This window comes from Nanorana parkeri, unplaced genomic scaffold, assembly GCF_000935625.1.
Source record: "Nanorana parkeri isolate BGI_ZX_2015 unplaced genomic scaffold, ASM93562v1 scaffold1597, whole genome shotgun sequence".
NCBI classification, from domain to species: Eukaryota; Metazoa; Chordata; class Amphibia; order Anura; family Dicroglossidae; genus Nanorana; species Nanorana parkeri.
In genome coordinates, this window is record NW_017307865.1 from 286,753 (window position 1) to 308,836 (window position 22,084).

The window sequence follows — 22,084 nt, forward strand, 5'->3', positions numbered from 1 at the left end:
CTTTTTTTATATGTGGCTTTTATTTTATTTTATTTTTTTATGTGTTACTTTTCTTTTTTTTTATTTATATATTTTTTTTTGCACTTATTGTTATTGCTATTATATAGGGGGATAACAACCCCCTATATAATAGCAAAGGCACACTGACAGGTCCTCTTTATGGAGATATTAGGGGTCTCTAGGACCCCTAATATCACCTATGGACCCCAAAAGAAGCTGATAAAGCATAGATCTGCTTTATCAGCTTCTTCTCTCTCCAGATGACTGACAGGTGAATGCGGAAGTGATGTAACACACATCACTTCTGCATTCACAGCCCGGACGGGGATCAGCAAGGAGCTGATCTCCCGTCCTCCTCCTCCTGACGCCCTCGGAGCCGGTCCCGGGATCCAAGATGGGGCAGCGGATCCCGGGAATCAAGGTGAGGGGTCAGGGGGAAAAAAAAAAAAAAAAAAAAAACCGGAAGCGCCGAGCGGGCGCGGGGGGGGGGGGGATGGGTGCCGCGAACGAGCACATATAGGCGATCGGCGGGCTATGGACCCGCTGATCGCCTATATGTGAAACACCCGGTACCGGGTGTTCGCATTGGACGGGTCTTTTCTGCCCGTGCGTGCCCGCTAGGGGGCGCGCGCGAGCAGAAAAAAATTGCCGTCTGGAGACGGCAACCCGCAGATGCTGCAGTGCCGTCCGTCCGTTTTTTTACTACGGGCGGACGGCAAGAGGTTAAGGTGCCATTAGGGTCTATTAGACCCCAAGTGTCAAATTTCCACTTCACTGGGGAATGACCGCTGAATATAAAAAACAGCAGGCAGTGGCTGGGAGCAATAGCCAGCCTGATATTGGCTATTTCAAATTGCAATAGCAGGCTGGTTATTGCACCCACCCACTCTCTGCTATCAATCAGCAGAGGAGGGACCTGAAGAAGATAGTTGCTTCCAGCCGATGGATGGGACACTTGTTGACGACTTTCTAGCGGTGGCGACAAGTGTACCATCCAACAGCTGGGAGCCGCTGAGTGGGAAGAGGGGGTGGCACAGGGCGGGGAAAGCAGGGCAGTAGGCTGCCGGCTGGAGCAGTCCCATTCCTGCTACCGATACAGGTGCGGACAGCAGCCATGATTGAAGAGAACACAGACCGCTGCAGCCGGTGCCCAGTGGGGAGGAGGATGGGAGAACAGAGCTGATTGTTGCGGCAGAGGAGGTGGAGGCAGCAGCGGGGGACACTGAACAGGATGCAATTTGTAGTCGCCATGGCAACCTGGCACCTGCGATTTGTCGAACCCTGCTCTAAGCATTATTCATTAGACATAAAGACCACTTTACTTAGCATATTACTACATTACATCAGGTTCCTTTAACCTCTACTTGGACATCCCTGTGTCTATTAAATCTACTTCTTTCTGAGGTATATCAAATAGTCAACTTGACTGTGTGTGTTGTGTGCATGACCGTTCCTATTCATTTTTTTATTTTAATTTATAGTTGAAGGCTGTGTATATGTCTGTTTACTGATATGTGATTGCATGTTTTTTTTACATTTTATTTTGAAATGTTGATACATCAGACAAAACCCACATGAGTAATCTTAATGCAGTTGTTAGCTCTCACAAGCAGGGGCCCCTAACCCTCTTGTCTTGCATGGTATTGTAACTGTATTTTCTCCCTTTATTTTGTAAAGTGCTGCACAAACTGTTGGTGCCATATAAATCCTGTATAATAATCATCTAATGTGTATGAAGATTAAACCAAATGTAATAAACTCAAACAAATGCATGTTTCAATGATTACATTATATATAACCATATACATTGTTTTTACTGTTGAGCTGCTCAGAATAAATCTCATTGTGGTTTTACTCTTTCCTAGGAACAGGAACCCCACATCTTAATGGAAATGAAATCATTGTGGAGATCCAAGAGACTGTCTTTGTTTCAGATGGAGAAGGCGGCATGACTGTTCAAGGTTTTACAGAAGATGCTGACTCTGTGGTGATTCAGGATGTAATTGAAGATGTGGTTATAGAAGATGTGCAATGCTCAGACATTTTGGAGGGTGCTCGGGTGTCAGAAACAGTAATAATACCAGAGCAGGTTTTAGAGGATGAAATAGGCACTGAAACTGAGGAGCAGGAACTGGAAGAAGATGTCCTTTCCAATTGTGATGTACCGGAGAGTGTTTTGGACTCTGATTTGGTTGACAGTGACCTGACTGTCCCAAACACTGTGAGTGTTGTTCGTGCTGAACACGTGGTCTCAGATGGTCTCGATGATGACATGATTTCAGAAGAAGTCTTGGTAGCAGACTGCGGATCAGAGGCCGTGATTGATGCCAATGGGATTCCAGTGCAAGGACCAGATGGGGAAGAAGTAAATTGTGATGACTACCTCATGATTTCATGTACGTTTATTGTGTGGTACATAATGGTTATATTGCTTACTTTAGACGAGTCTTGTCCAGGAGTAAAGAGTTTAGGGTTAAGGTTTATGGTTTAGTCCAGAATAGTAGTAATATTGCTTATGGTGAAGTAAGACAGTAACTCTTATGTCTCTGATGGGAAATTATATGTTGGTATTGTTATAAGTAAAACTTTTATCTCTTTGTCATTTCCCACAATCTCAGTGGATGATGCAGAGAAAATTGATGAAGAGTGTGCTGAAGAAATTGCTCTGGCAGGCGGGGTAGAGGGTGACTGCAGCAAGTTAGATGGATCTTGCCCAGAAGTTATCAAGGTTTACATATTTAAGGCAGATCCCGGTGAAGAAGATTTGGGTAAGCAACTCGTTCCCAAAATATTTCTTCAAATAGCAGCGGACCGATTCATTTTCTTACAGCCTGTGTATTTGCAAAGATGATGGTATGTTTTTGATCCCCTAATGTCAGTGTGATTTTGCAGTGTTGTTTGTCATTTTTGCCTGCTTACTTATGGCATAATTTGGCTGTAGAAAAAAATTAATTGTTTGAATTTCCTCCAGGAGGCACAGTGGACATTGTTGAAAGCGAGTCTGAGAATGACCATGGAGAGGGACTTCTGGACCCACACACTGGAGGTCGGCTTCCTCGGGAGAAAATGGTGTATATGGCTGTTAATGACTCACAAAATGAAGACGATTTGGGTAAATTTCCAAGCTTAACTAAGAAAAGTAGTAACATTGATGCCCTTCTAATGTAGGCACAGTGTGTGGGCATGAAATTAGAATAATTATTCTTGGAACATTCTTGCATGCTAGACCATTTACAAGTTGCTAAGACTAGTTTCTTTTCTGAGATCAACATAGGTTGTCAAACCTCTCCTTGAATCTCAGTAGTGTTCCGTGCACACAGGTGTCAAGACTTAGAAGTAGGTGTACCTTGAAAATAAGCAAGTAAATACCCCCCAGTATCCTGCACTGCCCTGTTCAATAGAAATCTTCTTTTGACATGCGCAGGGAAACAAACAATTGGCCTGTCAGTACATGGGTCCCTCTGACTGGTACCTTCTGCTGACCTCCATGTGACTACTGGATCTTGTGGAGTGGAGGTCAAACGGAGGAACATGTGAGAGCTGGGAAGGTCCTAAAAGATTGACACTCCCAGAAGTGCTGGTTTTCTAAGATCTACTTCATGCTGCGTAAAATGCATGCCAAAGAGAATGTTTGTTTATCTAAACCCCAGCAGTGCATTTTTTTATATTTGCTCTCCCAAATGTAGATCAATGTACAGTTATTCATTTAAGTACATATTTTTTCAAATTTCACATTTCGTTGGTCAGAGCCTATTTTTAGGAAGAGAAGCATTGAATATTAGGTTCTATTCACCTAATTTACATAATGCCTCGATGTGACTTCAAATAACATTCAGTTTTTTGTGCAGATGTCTCCGAGATTGCTGATGAAGTGTATATGGAAGTTATTGTTGGAGAAGAGGATGCCTCAATAACACATGATCATCAACTTGACGATGCTGAACTAAGCAAAACCTTTATGCCAGTGGCCTGGGCAGCAGCTTATGGTAAATGCTTCTCTCTATTGAGAGTAATTGACAGTTCAGTGCAGTGCTTTGGTGTTTTAGTTCTGGGAATACTAATGCTAGCAGTCCCAGTGCTGACAGAATGGTTGTAGTAATATCAGCTTTTGTGGATAAGGGTGTCTATACACAGCCAGATTTCCCAAGCAGTACAACTGATTAGTGCACCACTTGTGATAATGGGGTAGTGTAGAGGCACCCATATGAGTAGAAATGACCACATGTGATAAAAGTGCAAAATAATACTTGGGACTGATTTCTCATCAGAAAAGGGTATAGTCCTTCCGCTAGAGTTTAAATATAATTCTGGTCAGTAAATGCAGTTCAATGGCTTAACATTTCATTCAAGCCATTATTCAAAGCCAATTGGAAATGTTCATTTTTGGTTTTTTTTTATGTCCATGAGTAATTACCTGTTTTTTGAGCACTCATAATTTGTTTATACAGTCAGTTCACTTAAAGAAAAACTGAGGCATTTTCAATGGTTAAAGCAGACTTTTTCACTCAAAAATCAAATTCTACCAATGCATCCCTCTATGATTTAATAATAGATATGTCAGGTGTAAAGTGCTGTGATTGTGAAATACTTACACTTGCAGAGCATTCACTTCCTGCTTTGAAAGGGAAAATTATTTCAGTTTGCCAAACCAATGCACACTGGGATTGCCTTGTCATCAGCAGAGCATTGCTGGGAAATCTCATCTGTAACCTCAGGGAAAGGCATTTCCCTCCCCTGAGATGATGTGCATGGTCACATGCCTAGTCACAAGTGCCAGAAATCCAGGAAGTAAAAGGAGAGCTAGTAATCTGCCCTTAGTAATCATGGCCACTGCCAGAAGACTGGGAGAGAAAAGAAAAATAAGGTGTGCAAAGAATACAAAGCCGGCAATTATCTAGAAATATCTGTTTGTAGATTGTCATTACTAAACATTTCTAAAGGCGTGTTTGTTGTTATTTTAAAGATGAGGGTAAAGGTCCACTTTACCTTTTTACCTTTACCCTTTAACCTCATCTTTAACCCCTTCATGACTGAGGCCCTTTTTTCATTTTTTGCACCCATGTTATATTCCACATTTTAGGCCTGAAAATGACGTAAAACCCCCCAACATTATATATTTTCTGAATGCCAAGACCCTATAGAATAAAATGGTGGTAGTTGAAAATTTTTATGTTGCGCAATATTAGCAACCTTTAGAAATGTATACATGAAAGTGATCAATCTCCTTAGAATAATGTGTTATGAAAGTAATACAGAAAAATTCTAGTTGCCAAATTGTCACAGGCTTTGTGCAATGACAGGCAGGCGGCAAGCATTTTACAAAAGGAGGCCACTAGTGGTGAACCAATTGCAGTTCAGGTCTCATTAAATTAAAAATCCATTAATAAAATGATTTACATTAAAGATCTACAGGGACAGTCATAATGTCTTGTTGCAACATGCATACTTCGTAGTGCTGCTAGGTAGTTGTGCCTTAGAGTTGGTGTTGACAGGTTTGTTGAGCAAATGCAGCATGCTTTTGACAAAAGTTAGAGACACTTCTGGGATCATTCAGAATGCATTGCAGGTTCAGTTGTCCTGCTTCAGTTCCTTTGCATTCCCACAAACTTGTAGAGTGGGTAAAGCAGTTCTGAACAAAACCTGGTCAATGCAGGCACTGTTCTCTATCTCAGGCTCTCTATCGTTCAGAGATTGCTGATAAAACAAAATACCTTTTTATTTGGAAATTCAGTAAGTTGAGAAGCTGTTTGGAGAGAAATTATGATGGAGAATATAGAAATTTGTATTATGGCTTATGTAGTGTGTGGGTGTTCTTAGCAAATGCGGCCTTTTCCGTGCAGTGTTGCGCCAATGCATGCACTTGAATGCAAATCGCAGATTTTTGACAAGGAAAGGCTGCTTTTGACCTGCTTTACCTGTAATTCAAATGCAGGAAAACAATGCCGGTCTACACGAGTCCTTACAGCAATGTAAATTTTGCACAAGCATGATAAAAAGAGAAAACTACTTTAAAGTACACCTTGCAGTAATACCCCACAATCCTTCATTTGTGCTCGCTGAAAATGTTATAGGTTGCCTTTTCTTTCAAAAGAACATTTTTCTTTTGAATATTGATCCCACGCCTTCATGTTTTAGGTAATAACATGACTAACAGTGTAGAGGGAATAGAACACCGTAATGGCACTGCTAGTGCCCTACTACACATAGATGAGTCTGATGGACTGGAGAGACTAAAGCAGAAACCAAAGAAGAAGAGAAGAGGAGAAAACCGACAATACCAAACAGGTTTGTGCTCTGAATTAGAAATAATGCAAGTAGATTTATTTCTGAGTATGCTCGAGGCAGATGTTCTCTCAGATTTTTTGTTTTGGGTTTTTTAAAGAATGTATAGTGTGTTTCTTCTTTTTTCTTGATATTTGCAGAACTAAAAAAATAAAATGTTTTTTATTTTATTTTTTATTTGAGTCAATGCAAAATACTTCATACTTCAGAAATTCCAGCCAGCAGATGGAGTGTAAAGGTCTCTTTCCAATATTTACCAGGCTAATCCTAACTGGTTTGCTAAAAAAGCCAATTAAGTGTGTGTCTCAAACTGAAATCACACTCCCATCAATGCACAGAGTCCTATAACCTATCCCCTTACCCTCTCTGTTCTAAAGAGTTTCAGAAAGATAGTTACTGAGAGAGACCATCTGAAAGCAAATCTTCTGCTGTGCTCTCTTTAGAATACACATAGTTCTCTGTGACACAGGTATACTGAGACGCCACAGCCGGGACGGATCCTGACATTGCTGTCGAGATCCACCCAGCTGCGGGATTGACAGCTGGCTCTGCCTATCCAGATGCAGAGCCAGCTGTGTCCGCCCACTCCCCCGTCCGTTCCGCCAGTCAGCGCTGAAGGATCGGACAGGGGAGGGGGGAATCCCCGCAATGAGCTGTGAGTGACAGTCACTGCTCTCTGCAGGGATCGATCGAGAAGTGAGCGAGCCCCGGTATGTGTTCGCTCACTTCCCGATCTACTGAGCAGACCTGTGACAGTTTCATTGTCACAGGTCGGCTCAGATTATGAGGCTGAGTGAAAATCACTTGCCTCATAATTCTCCTTTTTAATGAATAATATCACTTCCTTGATAGCGGTCTCAGAATGCAGGAGCCATAAGTGTACTTCTGTGCCTTCTACTCTTTCCTGCAGCACCCACGACACAGTCATTTGTAAATTATGTGAAGTCTCACTTTTTTTTTTGGGAATACGTTTGTGTCTGCTGACATAACTCCTAGGCTTAAAGATACCATTTTGGTTCCTATTCACATGGTCAACACATGTTTAAAACTGGAGTAACTCGGATCTGATACAACTCCTGCTTCCAGCCTAAACTCCCTTACAGGTCCCAAGACTTGAAACCATTTCAGTACATTTATTACTGAAACCTATTGTGTACAGAAATTGGATCACTCCTGACCAATTATTTGTTCCTCCGAAATTCTTTGCTGGGCAATTTCCCATGGAGGAGTAATGTAGGAAAGACATGGCTGGATTCACAATGGGAACAGCCCACTTTTTTGTAAACAAACCCTGACTGCTCTGTGTAGGATATTCCAGTCTTTAAAGAGCAAGTTGACAAGCATTTAGAAAGTTCTTGTTTTCTTTAGCAGTCCTATTTGCCCAGTTCCTCCCCAGACTGTTGCAACTCAATATTCTGACTGTGTGGGACGAGAAGGTACAGTTACTGGACCTACTCATGTGCTTGACACCCAAGTTGTCTCTGGCCTAGTGGCTCCCCAATCTAGCCCTGGGGTTGGGTAAGTCTTTCCTTACGCTTTACTGAAGGATTCTCATGACAGACTGGGGAGGTATCCTGACAGTGCAGGGAGATTGGACACTAGCAAAAGCTTGTCTCCTTATCAACATACTGGAGCTCCATGCGATTTGTGATGGACTCTTCAATGATGGACTCCTAAACCTTATGGTCATCTGACCTAGATTCACAACCAAATGGACAGGTTTGTTTCCAGATGCAGGAATACACTTGCAGATGCAGTGGATGTGTTGTTGACTCAATGGAATCAGTACAGCTTGATCGATGCCTTTTCCTTGGCTGCTTAGCAGGGTTGAAATGATGGGCATTCCAGTGATTCTCATTGCACTGAAATTGCCCAGGAGTATATGGTACTAACTAAATGTGCCGAGCTACAACAATGATCAGATATAAAGAGTATAAAAAAACAGTGACTCAAACAAATGTCAGTGAAAAAAATCAATCAGGTGTAAAGTCTTTAAATCTTCATAAATCTGCAAAAATGTCCAAATATAGCAATAGTGATGAATATTTCTTGTTCCTTCACCAAATGCACCACACCAGATATAGGGGTGCTCACCTTATTGATCATTGTTGTAGCTCGGCACATTTAGTTATTCATTTTTCACGTATACACACTCACAGTGGGTGTACATTCCAGTGCCTTGTAGCTGTTCGCTTGCTTATTGGCGCAGTTCATTTTCTATATTTATTATTGGTACTCAGACATCATCAATCCTTCTAGCAGACACCCCGGGGTTTTTCAGATTGTCAGGAGCTTCTGTCCCAATGACCAGTTTACCATTCAGCGTCACTGGCTTTGATGCCTTGGCTTTTGAAGCAAAGGTCCCAAGAGATGGGGGTCTTTTTGGCTCGGTCATTACTACACTGCTGAAAGCTTGGCGATCCATGTCGCACATGATCTACCATCGCACATGGAAAGCATACTTCACCTGCTTCAAGCCTAGGAAGTTCTATGTGGGTCAAATCCTGACCTTTCTACAGTCCAGACTGGATCAACAATTGGCTCAGTGTACCATCATGGGACACATTTCAGCTCTCCAATTTTGTTCAAAAGATCGGTTTTCTTTTACTTGCCTCATCAAAATATATAGCTCACATTCAAGCAGGATCTCAACCTGTTTCTCTTGGCTCCTCAATGGCCCCATTTGAAGCTATCAGAGATATCCCTTTGTCTACTCTAACTCATAAAGTGGTCTTCCTCTGTGTCCCTTGATGAACACATAAGGAAACAGAATTATTGTACTCGCCATAAAATCCTTTTCTTGGAGTTTATGATCTACTCCTAATACTACTTTTCTTTTAAAAAAAACTGAAGCATTAGGGGAGTGGGTGATGTGTCCCATTTCTCCTGAAGGTGGCAGTGTACTGGACTCGCTGTCAAATATTGTTCTTGAAATCCATTGCAGCACACAGTTTATGATCATGCTCTTGGGACTGCTTGGCTCCAAAACTGAGGAATGCTGGGAGTAGGAGGGGGTTATGCTGGGTTGCCTACAATGTTTTTGTTTGCCAATATCCGGTCCTGTAGGCAGCAGTATAGTCTGACAATATATTATTGTATATTATTTCATGTGTCCCTCTGTGGACTCCCAAGAAAAGAATATTACGATGAGTAACAAAAATTAAATCCTATTTTGTTTGGGAAATCTCTCCTCAATTGTGGGAGCCTTCTTTTGTCACATTTTTATTGATACATTTAATAATAAAACATTTTCATTTGCTTGTGAAGCAAACCATATATAACTAAATACAGTTAGATGCACTTTTTTTGTTTTCTGCAAGTTTACCTTATTGGTTGATATTCGTAAACTTTTAGTTCTCTCCGGGAGTATTTGGGGAGATGAAACATAGGTTCTCATGTATTTTTGTTTCTTTTTATAGCCATAATCATTGGTCCCGATGGGCATCCACTCACTGTTTACCCGTGTATGATCTGTGGGAAGAAATTCAAGTCTCGAGGCTTCTTGAAGAGGCACATGAAAAACCACCCTGAGCACCTAGTCCGGAAGAAATATCGCTGTACTGACTGTGATTACACCACAAATAAGAAGGTCAGCCTACACAACCACCTGGAGAGTCATAAACTGACTGCTGCAGTTATTAAAACAGAGAAGGAGTTGGACTGCGATGAATGTGGCAAAGTATTTCTGCACACCAATGCTTTGTTTGCCCACAAATTGACACATAAGGAAAAGGCGGGGAACAAAATGCACAAGTGTAAATTCTGTGATTATGAGACTGCTGAGCAGGGCTTACTGAACAGACACCTCCTGGCTGTGCACAGCAAGAGCTTTCCACATATCTGTGTGGAGTGTGGAAAGGGTTTCCGTCATCCGTCTGAGCTCAAGAAGCACATGCGTACTCATACTGGAGAGAAACCTTATATCTGTCAGTATTGTGACTACAAGTCAGCAGACTCCTCCAACTTGAAAACCCACGTTAAGACCAAGCACAGCAAAGAGATGCCATTTAAGTGCGACATTTGTCTGCAGACATTTGCAGACGCTAAGGATCTGCAGGCACATGCCATTTTGCACCAAGAGAGCAAAAGTCATCAGTGCCTTCACTGTGACCACAAGAGCTCCAACTCTAGTGACCTAAAGAGGCACATCATCTCTGTACACACCAAGGATTATCCTCACAAGTGCGAAGTTTGTGAGAAGGGCTTTCATCGGCCTTCTGAGCTTAAAAAACACGAAGCCGCACATCAGGGCAAAAAGATGCACCAGTGCAGGCACTGCGAGTTTCAGATTGCGGACCCATTTGTTTTGAGTCGACACATTCTTTCCGTGCACACTAAGGAGTTACCATTTAGGTGCAAACGCTGCCGTAAGGGCTTCAGGCAGCAGGCTGAACTGAAAAAGCACATGAAAACACATAGTGGTAAGAAAGTTTACCAGTGTGAGTACTGTGAATACAATACCACGGACGCTTCTGGTTTTAAACGTCACGTCATCTCCATCCACACCAAAGACTACCCCCATCGCTGCGACTACTGCAAAAAAGGCTTCCGCCGGCCATCTGAAAAGAACCAGCACACAATGAAACATCATCAAGATGCTGCTTTAGTGTGACCTTTTTATATACCTGTCTTTTCAGAGGATTGCTTAATTGTATACCCATTCTAGTAAAAGTGTAGCGTGGGTTTTATTTTCTTGTCATTTTAGCAAGTCATGTGCCTCTAAACCTTCTTCTTTTTTTTTTTTTTTTTTAAATATATATTCCAGTCCTGCTCTTTGTTTTAATAAACCAACAAAGCTGCAACTATGAGGAGCCGGCGGACATGTATGCTGAGTTCTTTCATTCACTTCTGTATGCTATTCAAAAATTTACTTGACCCACAACATTCACCTAGTTTATGGAAGAACACATTATGCCGAAGTTGCACGAAGAGTTGGGACTTTTTCATAGTCTTCTACTCCATCTAAAATCTATTTGGCAGGCAAAATTTAGTTTTATTTATCAGTATTTAGTGGGGATGTTAAGGAAAGTGGATGCATGGGAATTTTGTTGTTGCTGTGCGTCCGTTTTCTTAGGTGTCATTAAATGCAAGTTGTCTAGGTAAGCTGTCCCTTGTGTCACTAAGCAGCACACAAAAGATAAGTCATGCAGCCATCCATGTCTATGCAGATCTTGTGCATCTTAAAACTGAAAGGAAACAAAACGGCTTGGGTGGTAATGTTGGAAGTTATTAAAGATTGCACCAAAAAAAACATAAGCCTTTTTTTTAAACTAAAGATGCCACTGGAATTATTGGGCACTCAGCTGGTCTCCACCACAGTTCTTTTTTAGTGCCGTGTCCTTCCTGTTAGCCTGCTGCTTTCTCTTACAACCGTTTTTATGAAATCAGTGTTGTGTGCAATATGTACATGTATGCTCCTTTATCTAACAGGAATTATATTGAGATAAAGTGCTACCAGTATTGTCAGAGTGGCTAATGAAACCTTGTTTTGGTATACAATTCATGACTTTGAAATACTCTGATGTAAGAGAGACCTATATAAAGGGGGACTGTTTTAGTAAAGTAGACATTTTACACGTTTTAGGTTTTTATGTGTGAAATGTTGGCATTTTATAACAACTAAATTTATTTTGAGAAACCAAACCGTACCGTGCTATATTTGCTAATGGTGTGTATTGTTTAAACATTTAGGTATAATTCCTCTCTAAATTGGCTTGGCACTAAACCTGTGTATCCCTTCCCATTTTTTTAAAGACTTGGCACATGAAACCTTTTGCGTTTGTTTACAGTTTTTGAATTTAGAGATTTTAATTTGAGTGGTAACTTATTAGGGAGGAATCCAAACCGAATGAACAAGTCTGCACTTTTCCAGTAACTATAGAGTCTTGTTTTGCTGCATTCATCTTTCAATTAATTTTTTTTTGTGAGAATTTTAACTGGCATTGCCTATGACTCAAATACAACCTTTGCGATATCGGTAATGCCCACTATGGGACACTGTTGCATCTGTGTTTGAAGGCTGTGCTCTGTTTTATTTCTGTCTACATTATATGGGAACTTTAAAAGGCACTTTCATCCTATGATCTCCTAGATTGTACCGGGAGCCAATGATACGTTGTCCTATGTACATCGCTGAACGTGGATCATATTTTATTACTCAATTCCAGTTTGTGAATATCGAACACTAAAACAGATTTGCTACATGTAATTTTTTTCTGAGCTTGATATATACTTAAAAGAGGTTAAATGAATAACTTTCCTAATGCCATATACTGAGGATAGCATTAAAAATCACTTTCTTTTTTTTTTTTATTTCTCTAAAAAAATAAATGTAAATGACTAGAACATATTGATTTGAGTCAAGCAGTATGCAAGGTTCATAACTAGATGACACATGCAGTGCAGTTCCCTAAATGTTATTTCAGTGCTGTTTTTAACCCAATTAAACTATACTTTTTTTGTTTGTTTGTAAGGATGAGACTGTATAAATGTACATATGAAATGCACAGAGATATTCAATTGGCTTTTGTAAAGTACACATCTGTATAAAGATTGTAGTTATTGTTCATGTATGTTCTCATGTTTCCATGGTTTTAATCTCTGCAGAAAAAATGTTGGTAAGTGCTCCAGAATTTGAATGTTTTGGTTGAATGTTTAAGAGGTACCTTTTTTTTGTTTTTGTTTTTTTTGTTTTGTACAAGGACATAATGTAAATTATTCATTAGACATTGCTTGTAAAATATTGTATTGACTTATTCTATGTACAATTTTGTATAAAAAGTAAAGTGAAATCAATATAGGGATGTGAGATGACCTTGTAATTGTGTACTTGAAAATGTGCAAAAATAAAGATCAGAATATTTTTCCTGTTACCTAATTTTCACCACTTTGTCTCCAGGGAGATGAATATTAATTGTGGAATCGGTGAGAACTAGTTTACCCAACATTTTATAGTGGAACTGTGGCCAGACTGTGTCAAATATTTACATATTCTTAACAAGGAGTACATTTGCTTTAAACGACAGCTTTAAGCTGCACATACACCTATAGATTATCTGCAGACTTTCTGTGGTCAGATGGAAAAAGTGCAACAGATTCCTCCATCTATGCTACACTGTGTGGCTGGATGAATCTCCCGCTGGGCCAAGCTTCAGTATCTTGCTAGCTGGCCCCGCTGGCTCTCAAACACCTGAACAATGCCTGCATTCAAAGTTCAGGTATTTTGAGAGCCAGCGGGGCCGACTAGCAAGATTCTGAAGCTTGGCTCAGCTGGAGATTCCACCATCCACACAGTTTAGCGTAGATGGAGGAATCTGTTGCACTTTTTCCATCTGACCATCGAAGATCTGCAGATAATCTATAGGTGTATGGCCAACTCTACTTTTGGAGACGCTGTCATTTATTAAGTGCCCCCACAAGGCTGAGTACAGGCAGCTGAATCCTATAGTCACTGTTCCCCCATTTCAGCAATATTTTTTTCTGAGAAAGTTCTAGCTGGCTCTGCTTCATATTGCACATGCGTGCCAAGGCCCCATTCATTCCTGTGGGTGAGCTGTACTCTAAACAACCGCCGGAGGCCACTATGAATACGGCTACCAATAGGAATGTATGGGGCTCTGGTGCGCATGCATGAAAGGCATCTGGCCTAGACCTTGTTGGAAGAAACAACACTGGAACAGGGACAAAGGTCATTATAAGAGCCTGTAGTCTGTGTTCTGGGGGCATATATTAAAGGACAACTTCACCTTTTGGTGAAGTCGTTCTTTAAAACAAGATCTCCCTGACATCTTCTGTAGCTGTTGCCACAGTGCACTAGTTCATCCTGAAATTTTCACAAGAGAAGCAAATGTGTTTGTTTATTTCCGGCACTGGCATTCTCCCCTTTTCTGTGCACCTGCCCTGTGTTTACTGATTAGTAGACTCAGCCAGCTCACTGCTGACATTGCTGAGAAATATAATGTACTAAGAACACTAAAGGTGTTTCTCCATCGTCCACTGAGGGACACAGCTTGATGATAATTAGGCAGCACAGGGCTATACTGCCTACAGGAGATAAACAAAAAACATTAGCACTGAGAAAACTGAAGGCCCCCTCGGGCTATAAGTACTCCTACTTGCTCAGTTTTGCTTGGTGTCTTAAGTAAAATGTACGTATTTCTGCTATATTCTTGAATTGGATTTTTCAACTATCAACCGCTATTGATAAGTTCATGTGGGAATGCTATCCCTGTTCTATTTCTTGCTACTGTCCAGATCCTCATGGCAATCTGGCCTGAGTGCTTGTCAGTGGCGCAACAGTGTAGGAAGGCTTTGTTACAACTGTCCTTCGTGGGAGCCTCTCTGTTCTCTTTGCTGCACAAAATCATTAAATGGTAACAAGGTCATCAGTGATACCTACAAATTGCTGTGGGTGAAAACCACTTTTAGTTGGTGGCCCTTCCCTTTGGTCTTGCTACGGCCCCAAGACTAAAGGCAAGGTCCTCACACAGTTCTGGGTCTTCTTTGTCTCAGAGGTATTCAAGTCATGGGGTATGGGAGACATGGGAGTTCTGTAGGTCCTGGCTTAGTACATTATAGACAAATGTAACAACCTTAACATACCATCTAATAAATTTCACAGAAGGGATGTTACAACAGAAATTAGACAATAATATAACAGCAAAACAAAAAGAGATTAACAATGAAGGTACTGAACAAAGTACTGGGTTCTATGGGTTTCAGCAGAGGTCAGTCAATAAAGCATAAAATTAATCTGAGATTAGCTCTCCAGAAACTAAGTCTCTTGGTAGACTTGGTTTGTTCTGATGCTGAAGGAGAGCTCCAGCAGTTTTTCTGAAAGTATTCATATTTTCAAATGCATAAGGATATGTTTTGGTAAGCAGTATATTTTGTACAGAATTTGGTTTCCTTTTGAATTAATCTGAAATCTGAATATGTGGCAGATGTCTTCCATCACCCAGGAGATGGGAGTGTGGCTAATTTGCCATCTCATAAGTGTGTTTTAGTCTTAAACAAATGGTAGTTGATGCATGTGAATAGGCGAGGGAGGCAAATTCAGCCACATATGTTGGTTCTACATTCCACTTCTAACATATTTATGACCGTAACCCTGGCTGTGGGATAGGAAGTACTCAGACAAGAATGTATATTCCATTAATGACTGATAAGCTAAGGTTATAAGGTTTTATAACCAAGGCCTGGATAAACATGCTGTGATGGGATACGATAAGTCTCATTAACATATCTCTGGTTCTGCTACTTATGTTGCAACATTGTTAATGGCAATTCCTGATGTTAAATGGAAGCCGTTTTGAAGTTTCCAGATTCTCCTGGCAATGTTTACTCAATGTAAATGTTCAGATTTCAAGATGTCTGTAGGCTGGGACTGTGTGCTGGTCATAGCTCTGTATTGGTTTCGGAGCGTGTGTGGTACACCAACCTGATTAGTTTGTTTCATTGATGCTTCATAGACACCAGATAGTTATCTTTAGGACTGAGCTTCCACCATGTTTTTTGGTGGCTGGCTTTATAGGTTCTGAAAGATAGGCATTTCAGATTCTGTAATCCCGACCATGTACAGCTTGTAAACCTGCTCGCAAGATATTATCACAAAACGTGGAAGACTTTTTCACTGGGGTGAGTCTCTGGTGGTTTCTCCATCTGCTTTTTCAGTGCACCTTGTTCTTTCTTTCCTGCTGTTGGTGGTAGAACAACACTTGGCCCTTAGCACCATAAAATGTGTCTGCACTGTCCATTCTTTTTCAACATCCTCTTACGAGGAGTTACACACATTGCTCCTCCAACGGGATCTGTGGTTTTCACTCGAATTAAGATATTGTGTTGCCTTACCTGTGTCTGGCAGACTGATTCCCTAATTGTTATTCCAGACAGTCCTCAAAGAGGTTCTTCGCTTCCAGATCCACTATCTGTAAGTGGAATATTGTGCAGGCCTATGAGCCCTCAAGAAAAAGTGGCTCCTTGTGTGTTTCTTAGGCTTTTTGTTACCAGGCCTTGGTGCCACAGATTTGTAAGGCTGGTCTTCTGCACATACGTCTATCTGTCTGCTTCCTCTCTAGTTTCAGTCTTCCTTGCTAGTTTCAGTCAAAAGGTTCTGCAAGCAGCTGTTTAATGCCCTTCGTTTCCCTTTGTTTTTTGGGGGGCTTTTTTGCTTGTGCTATTATGGGTGTATCTGTCCCTCAGTTTACACTGCTTTTGGATATCTCGAAGTTGCTTAATTATCATCAAAGTATGTCCTTCAATGGATTATAGAAAAATAGGATTTTCTCCTCTTGAAGCTCTGACCAAATGTTTATAGTTCCATCTGCAGGAGAAGGATACTGGGTACAAAAAGTGAGGATAAGGCACTCCAAAACTAGTCAGGAAACCCCATTGCACCCTCATTTTTGAAATTTGGCACTTTGAGACATGAATAGACCAGTCTACCCATTACATTTTTTTTTTTTTTGTTTATCATACATGTTTATCCAGGCCTGTGTTATGGGTTTATGGCCATCATAAAATCACTTAGTGAGGAGTGGCAAGCAGAACACTAATAGCTCATCAATGGACAGATACACTATTAAGTGGAATGCACATAGATAGTCTAGTGTAAAATGACCTGTAAATAACCCTGTTGATAATTTGCTCCAAATATCCATAATTGTTAACTTTTAATCCGGGGGTGCTACATTAATAACAAATTTATATTTAAATGTATCATGAAACACTGGTCACATACATACCATGCACCCCTCTTTTATAAGGGACAGAGGGTCAAAGGCACTCTCTCCCCCTTCTGTTGAAGCCATATACCAGAGGAATGTCAAGTCAGGTATGTATAAATACACTATAATCTATATGTTGTCAAAAAGGAATGATGACTGAAAGGGTAGAGCGTGTCGGCTTGTGAGTATCAAATGGAAACCGAAGCCCCCGGGATGTCCTCTACCTTGAGATATTCATGCAGTGATTTGTTCAAAACAAACGTAAACTCTCTTGTAGGAGAGTAGAGGAAGAAGCCTCTCTGATAATACCACTCCCAGCCTTCCCCAGCACAGAGATTTTACAGCTCATGGGACAACAATCTAAAGGTGCCCATACACTGCACGATTCTCGTACGAGAATCGCGGGAAATCCCGCGATCATACGAGAATCGTGCAGTGTATGGAAGGCGTGCAACTGTTTCTACTGTACGGTCGCACGTCTTCCGTCGAACCAGCAAAGAAGACAGAGTGGTCAGCACTAGGGTTGGTTAATTCCGCAGTAACCCTTTGCATACACACACATAATAGCTGCCACCACGTGTTTTAATGGAAACACACTGTTCCCAGCAAATGTTGCAAAATTTTTGACCTTAAGCAATGCCTGTGATGCTCGCTGTCCCTCCACACAGGAATATAACAGGTTTTACAATATGATAGCGCTCTTCACAGAGGCAAGCAATCTTGAAATTCTTATTTACAGCATGCTCAACTATTATAAAATATTGTTTAATAAAGAAAAATTGAAAACAGTGCAGAAAAATATACAGAAAATATATTACCGAAAAGAGACAACAAATACAACAGCCAAAACAAAAAGGGGATAAGAATGAAGTTACTTAGTACAAGCCCTGGGTTTTTTGGCTTCCAGCAGGGTTCAATCAATTAAGGATAAAATGGATCTGAGATTGGCTATCTAGAAATAAGTCTCTTGGCAGGCGTTCTTTGCTTGCAGGTAAAGGAGCGCTTTTAGTAGGGTGTGAAACAGGAGGGCTGAAGCACATTATGATATTTACCCTGGCCCTCCCATAATGTCAGTTTCCTAAATGCAGACATATTTTTATTTTACCACATGCTACAGTCTGATAACTACGTTTATATTTAATGGGAGCACCTAGCGTGGGCCTCTGTCTACCCTGTGTTTCCCGGATCACTACCACTTAAGTGTTCTTGGACACTTATTTAGTGGATCAAACTTTTGCACCAAGGAATGGAGAAAGAACAGGTGTCTCCTGTTTATGTTGAGCGGGCTGACCAATTGTCCTAAAGTACATGTGTGATGTGTCACTGGATGTGGGACCTCTGGTTTCAAGATTTTCCATGTTGGCAGTTGATATTCACCGACTCCTTTGGATTAAGTGTTGGTTGGTGGACCAGACCGCCAAGCAGACAAACAGATCTTCCGTTTAAAGGGAATCACTGTTTTGGTGAAACTTTGGATGATATCATTATGACTGTATAAGTGGCAAGAGAACCTTCCTTAGTAATATCCCCTTCGCACACCATACCAATGTACCCTGGAATCCAACGGGTGCTGGAAAAACTGGTGAATGGCGTCAATGTATACAATCTACAAGATATGTTGTCCTTAAACCATCCTGCTTCGGAATTTTATCTTTATTCATATTCTTTTAGCATGACATGTGAATGCTAGGCATCCATATGTCATGCTAAAGGAATAAAAATAAAGATGAACATATCTTCTAATGAGAACTTTCCTGCCACAACAAGTAAGAAACCTCGCCAAAAACAAGGCTCTAACTTTTCTTTTCACAAACAGCTATTTCTTTTCCAGGTTGCCTTAAATAAAGATTTAAAATCTCCCAAGTCCTCCTCTTCTGTCAGGTCTGAGTCTCCTTGGCAGAGCAAATCAAACCCACAGAGAAGTCACTATCTGCATGAAGTTTTGCCCTCACCTGTCCAACAAGGTGGGGAGACAATTTTGCTTGTTTGCAGATCCCTAGATTTCTCATGTCTCGAAGGATTTGGTCGGCAAACTGATCATTTCTGACTACAAAATAGAGTTTCATTCCTATCCACCAGACATTTCAGATATTTTACTCCAACCTGTTTACCATTCACAAACCCAAAGAGGCCATCCATCCCATCTTGGATCTAAAAGTGTTGAATGTCTTAATTTGAGCTGAGAAATTCCTCATTAAATTGATGAGGTCTGTCATCTCCTCCCTTCACCAAAGATTTTCTGGTTTCTATGGACATCAAAGATGTGTACCGGCATCTCCTCCTCTTTTCCAGCACATAATTGTTTTCTACGCTTTGCTCTGGATGCTCTACACTACCAGTTCCTGGACCAGCCCTTTAGCCCTCGTTCACACCTGAACGTTTTGTAGCGCGTTCTACGCTCGACGAACGCTCTACAAAACGCTCAAAAATATAAATCCCATTGTATTCAATGGTCTCGTTCCCACCTTGGCGTATTTCCGCCCGTCCCTAACGCACTACAAAACGGCCCACGCCTGAAAAGGTACAGGTACTACTTTGGGCCGTTTTGTTGCGCGTTTCCCTTGGGATACAGCCAAGTAGCCTTCGGAAACGCGCAACTTTTTTTACCGCGAATCGCAGTAAAAAATCGCGCGACAGACGCGCATATGTAATACACCTAGGTGTGAACGAGACCTTAGCCTTTCATCTGCACCTTAGGTGTTAACATGTGCTGTCTCCAGTATTTTCCCTGCTGTGCTCTGACGGCATCCCCATTGTGAGCCTATGCGGTTCACTTGATGCTGTGGCACTACCATCCCCCATTGTGGATTTAAGCTCCACCATTTTCCTTCAAATACACAGAGCTGAAGTAGGCTTTGATTGATTTGCCTTCTCTTTGTCCAAGTCACCAACTCTAAGTGGTCTTGTGAGGTGCCCACATGCTCAGACCTTTTATTTTTTTATCATTAATATATTTTAATATTTTGAAGGGGGGGGGGATGGACATTCGGATACATCCAGATTTTGTTCCAAATGTCATTCAGAATAAATGTGTGTTGTTAAATGTTAAAATAAAAAAAAAAACAGCATGGAGTCCCCTCCCCAACTCATACAAGACCCTTTAGGTAACAACTACCCCTGTCTCATTCACAAGGGGGGAAGCGGGATCTTGGTGCACCCAGATTCCTATAAGCTCCCCTGCCCGCAGACCCCCACAACCGCCAGACCGGGGTTGTAGGGAAGAGGCCCTTGTCCTACTCTGACAGGCTACTGCTCGGATCAAGGGTCTGGTAAGGGATTTTAGGGAGGGGGGCACACTTTTTGCGTTGGGGTCCCCCTCAAAATTCCTACTAGACCAAAAGGGTCCAGTATGAATTGACTTTCTAACCCGAATCCCAAAAAACGTAAAATACGAAACTAAACGAACTGAAACAATTTTTTTTGCTGGCTTACATGTCTAGTTGTCTCTATTTTGCAACCTGTCATTCATTTAGCATTTTTGCAATCTCGATTTTATTTTTACATCTTTTGTTATATTCTTTGTAACTTCAGTCAAGAGAAACTGCTGGCTGAAGATCATGAAGAATCAGACACTGCCAGGAATACCAATTTCCTGATCTCCCACTGTGCACGCTGGTTCCTCCTGACGGCCTTTGCGTCACTACAGGACACATTAGCAACTGGTGGATCGAACCGCCGAGGGCAGCAGGGGATCGGGAAATCAAAACTACTGAAAGTGCCGAACTCTGCAGGATCTTCAGCTAGCAGTTTCTATTCACTACTCCAGAGAGCAGCAGTGCAGTCAGGTAAAAATTCTGTGCAAGCAGCTACCGTGTTTCCCCGAAAATAAGACACTGTCTTATTTTTTGGGGGCTCGAAAACACACTAGGTCTTATTTTCAGGGTAGGTCTTATATTTTTTTTTTTATGTACAACAATTCACACTTATTCAGGTAGAAAAGTCTACATGTATTCAGTATAGTGATCAGGGCAATCAGGGATGCCGTACCTTTCCAAGAGCAATTTGCTAACCAATCGCTGGCCAGAATGAGCGAAGCGCACTTTCACTATCGATTCCTCACAGGCGGAGTGCATTTGGTATCACTCCGCCTATGACAGGAGTCGGTGCTACAGAGGAGGCATCGGCTCATGCGGCTTTGCTCCCTCCGGTGCCGCCTCGCTTCCTCTAGCGCTGGCTTCGTTGGCACCGCTGATTCTCTCCTGCCTCTCCCGCGGCTCTTCAAGTTCCCCCTTATGCCACCACCGGCCCTGGGAATAGTCACAACTAGGTCTTATTTTCGGGGGTAGGTCTTATATTTTAGCAATTCCCAAAAATAGTACTAGGTCTTATTTTTGGGGTAGGTCTTATTTTCGGGGAAACAGGGTATTTATTCTGAACATTTATTTTAGCACAATAGTAGCTTTAACTAATACCTACGTTCCAGGTTCCTTATATGGGTAGCAAACTATGGGATAGCTTTAGGCAACATTGGAACCTGATTATAGAGTTTAGATGTTTAGTTAACATTAAGGTGTCTATTCACAAAAGGGTGAAGAGTTTGGAGAAGGGAGGAAAAGTGAACAATTTAGGCCAAAATAGCTGAACTGGAAAGTGAGCTGAATTGGATAATTTTTCCAAATCAGCTATTTTGTCCCAGACAGTTCACTTCTCCTGCCTTCTCCAAGCTCTTCACCCTTTTGTGAATAGACCCCTTAAAATATATTGCGTTGTTAATGTTTTCAATAAATGTGCCAAGCATAAACCATGAACTGGTTAAGGGTCCTAAAACTATACATATAATGCTTTACTGCTACTTCCTGTTGACATATCTAGCTGCAAGCACTAAGTGAAAAGTGCAATCACCATAGGTAAATAGTAAAGTAATTTCTGCCGCACTTAACATGAAAGAAAACTCTGTCTAATCTATATACAGTATAAAATGTGTTGAAAGTGAGACCACAACTCCAGCGCTACAAACTCATACATTTCCCAATGCATGAAGGAATGATCTCCCTAATATAAAATGGGCTATATATATAGCAGGGGTGTGGAATTCCTATCTCCCAATGCCCAGGACATACAGTTCCGGGCGCCGGGTG

General features: G+C 41.3%; 1 protein-coding gene across 2 annotated transcripts in view; it reads left to right on the forward strand.

Moving 5' to 3' along the window:
- ZFX (zinc finger protein, X-linked) overlaps positions 1-11,014 on the forward strand; it is a 22,116-nt gene extending 11,102 nt beyond the window's left edge. The window contains exons 4-9 of one of the 2 annotated variants that reach the window (XM_018570798.1): positions 1,866-2,396; positions 2,619-2,768; positions 2,972-3,112; positions 3,849-3,986; positions 6,136-6,285; positions 9,702-11,014. In XM_018570798.1, coding sequence (XP_018426300.1) covers positions 1,866-2,396; positions 2,619-2,768; positions 2,972-3,112; positions 3,849-3,986; positions 6,136-6,285; positions 9,702-10,894 — 2,303 coding nt within the window. In that variant the 3' untranslated portion in view covers positions 10,895-11,014. Of the gene's footprint in view, positions 1-1,863; positions 2,397-2,618; positions 2,769-2,971; positions 3,113-3,848; positions 3,987-6,135; positions 6,286-9,701 lie in introns of both variants that reach the window. The other variant, XM_018570799.1, reaches the window with a different exon arrangement.
- Positions 11,015-22,084: the final 11,070 nt, after the last annotated feature.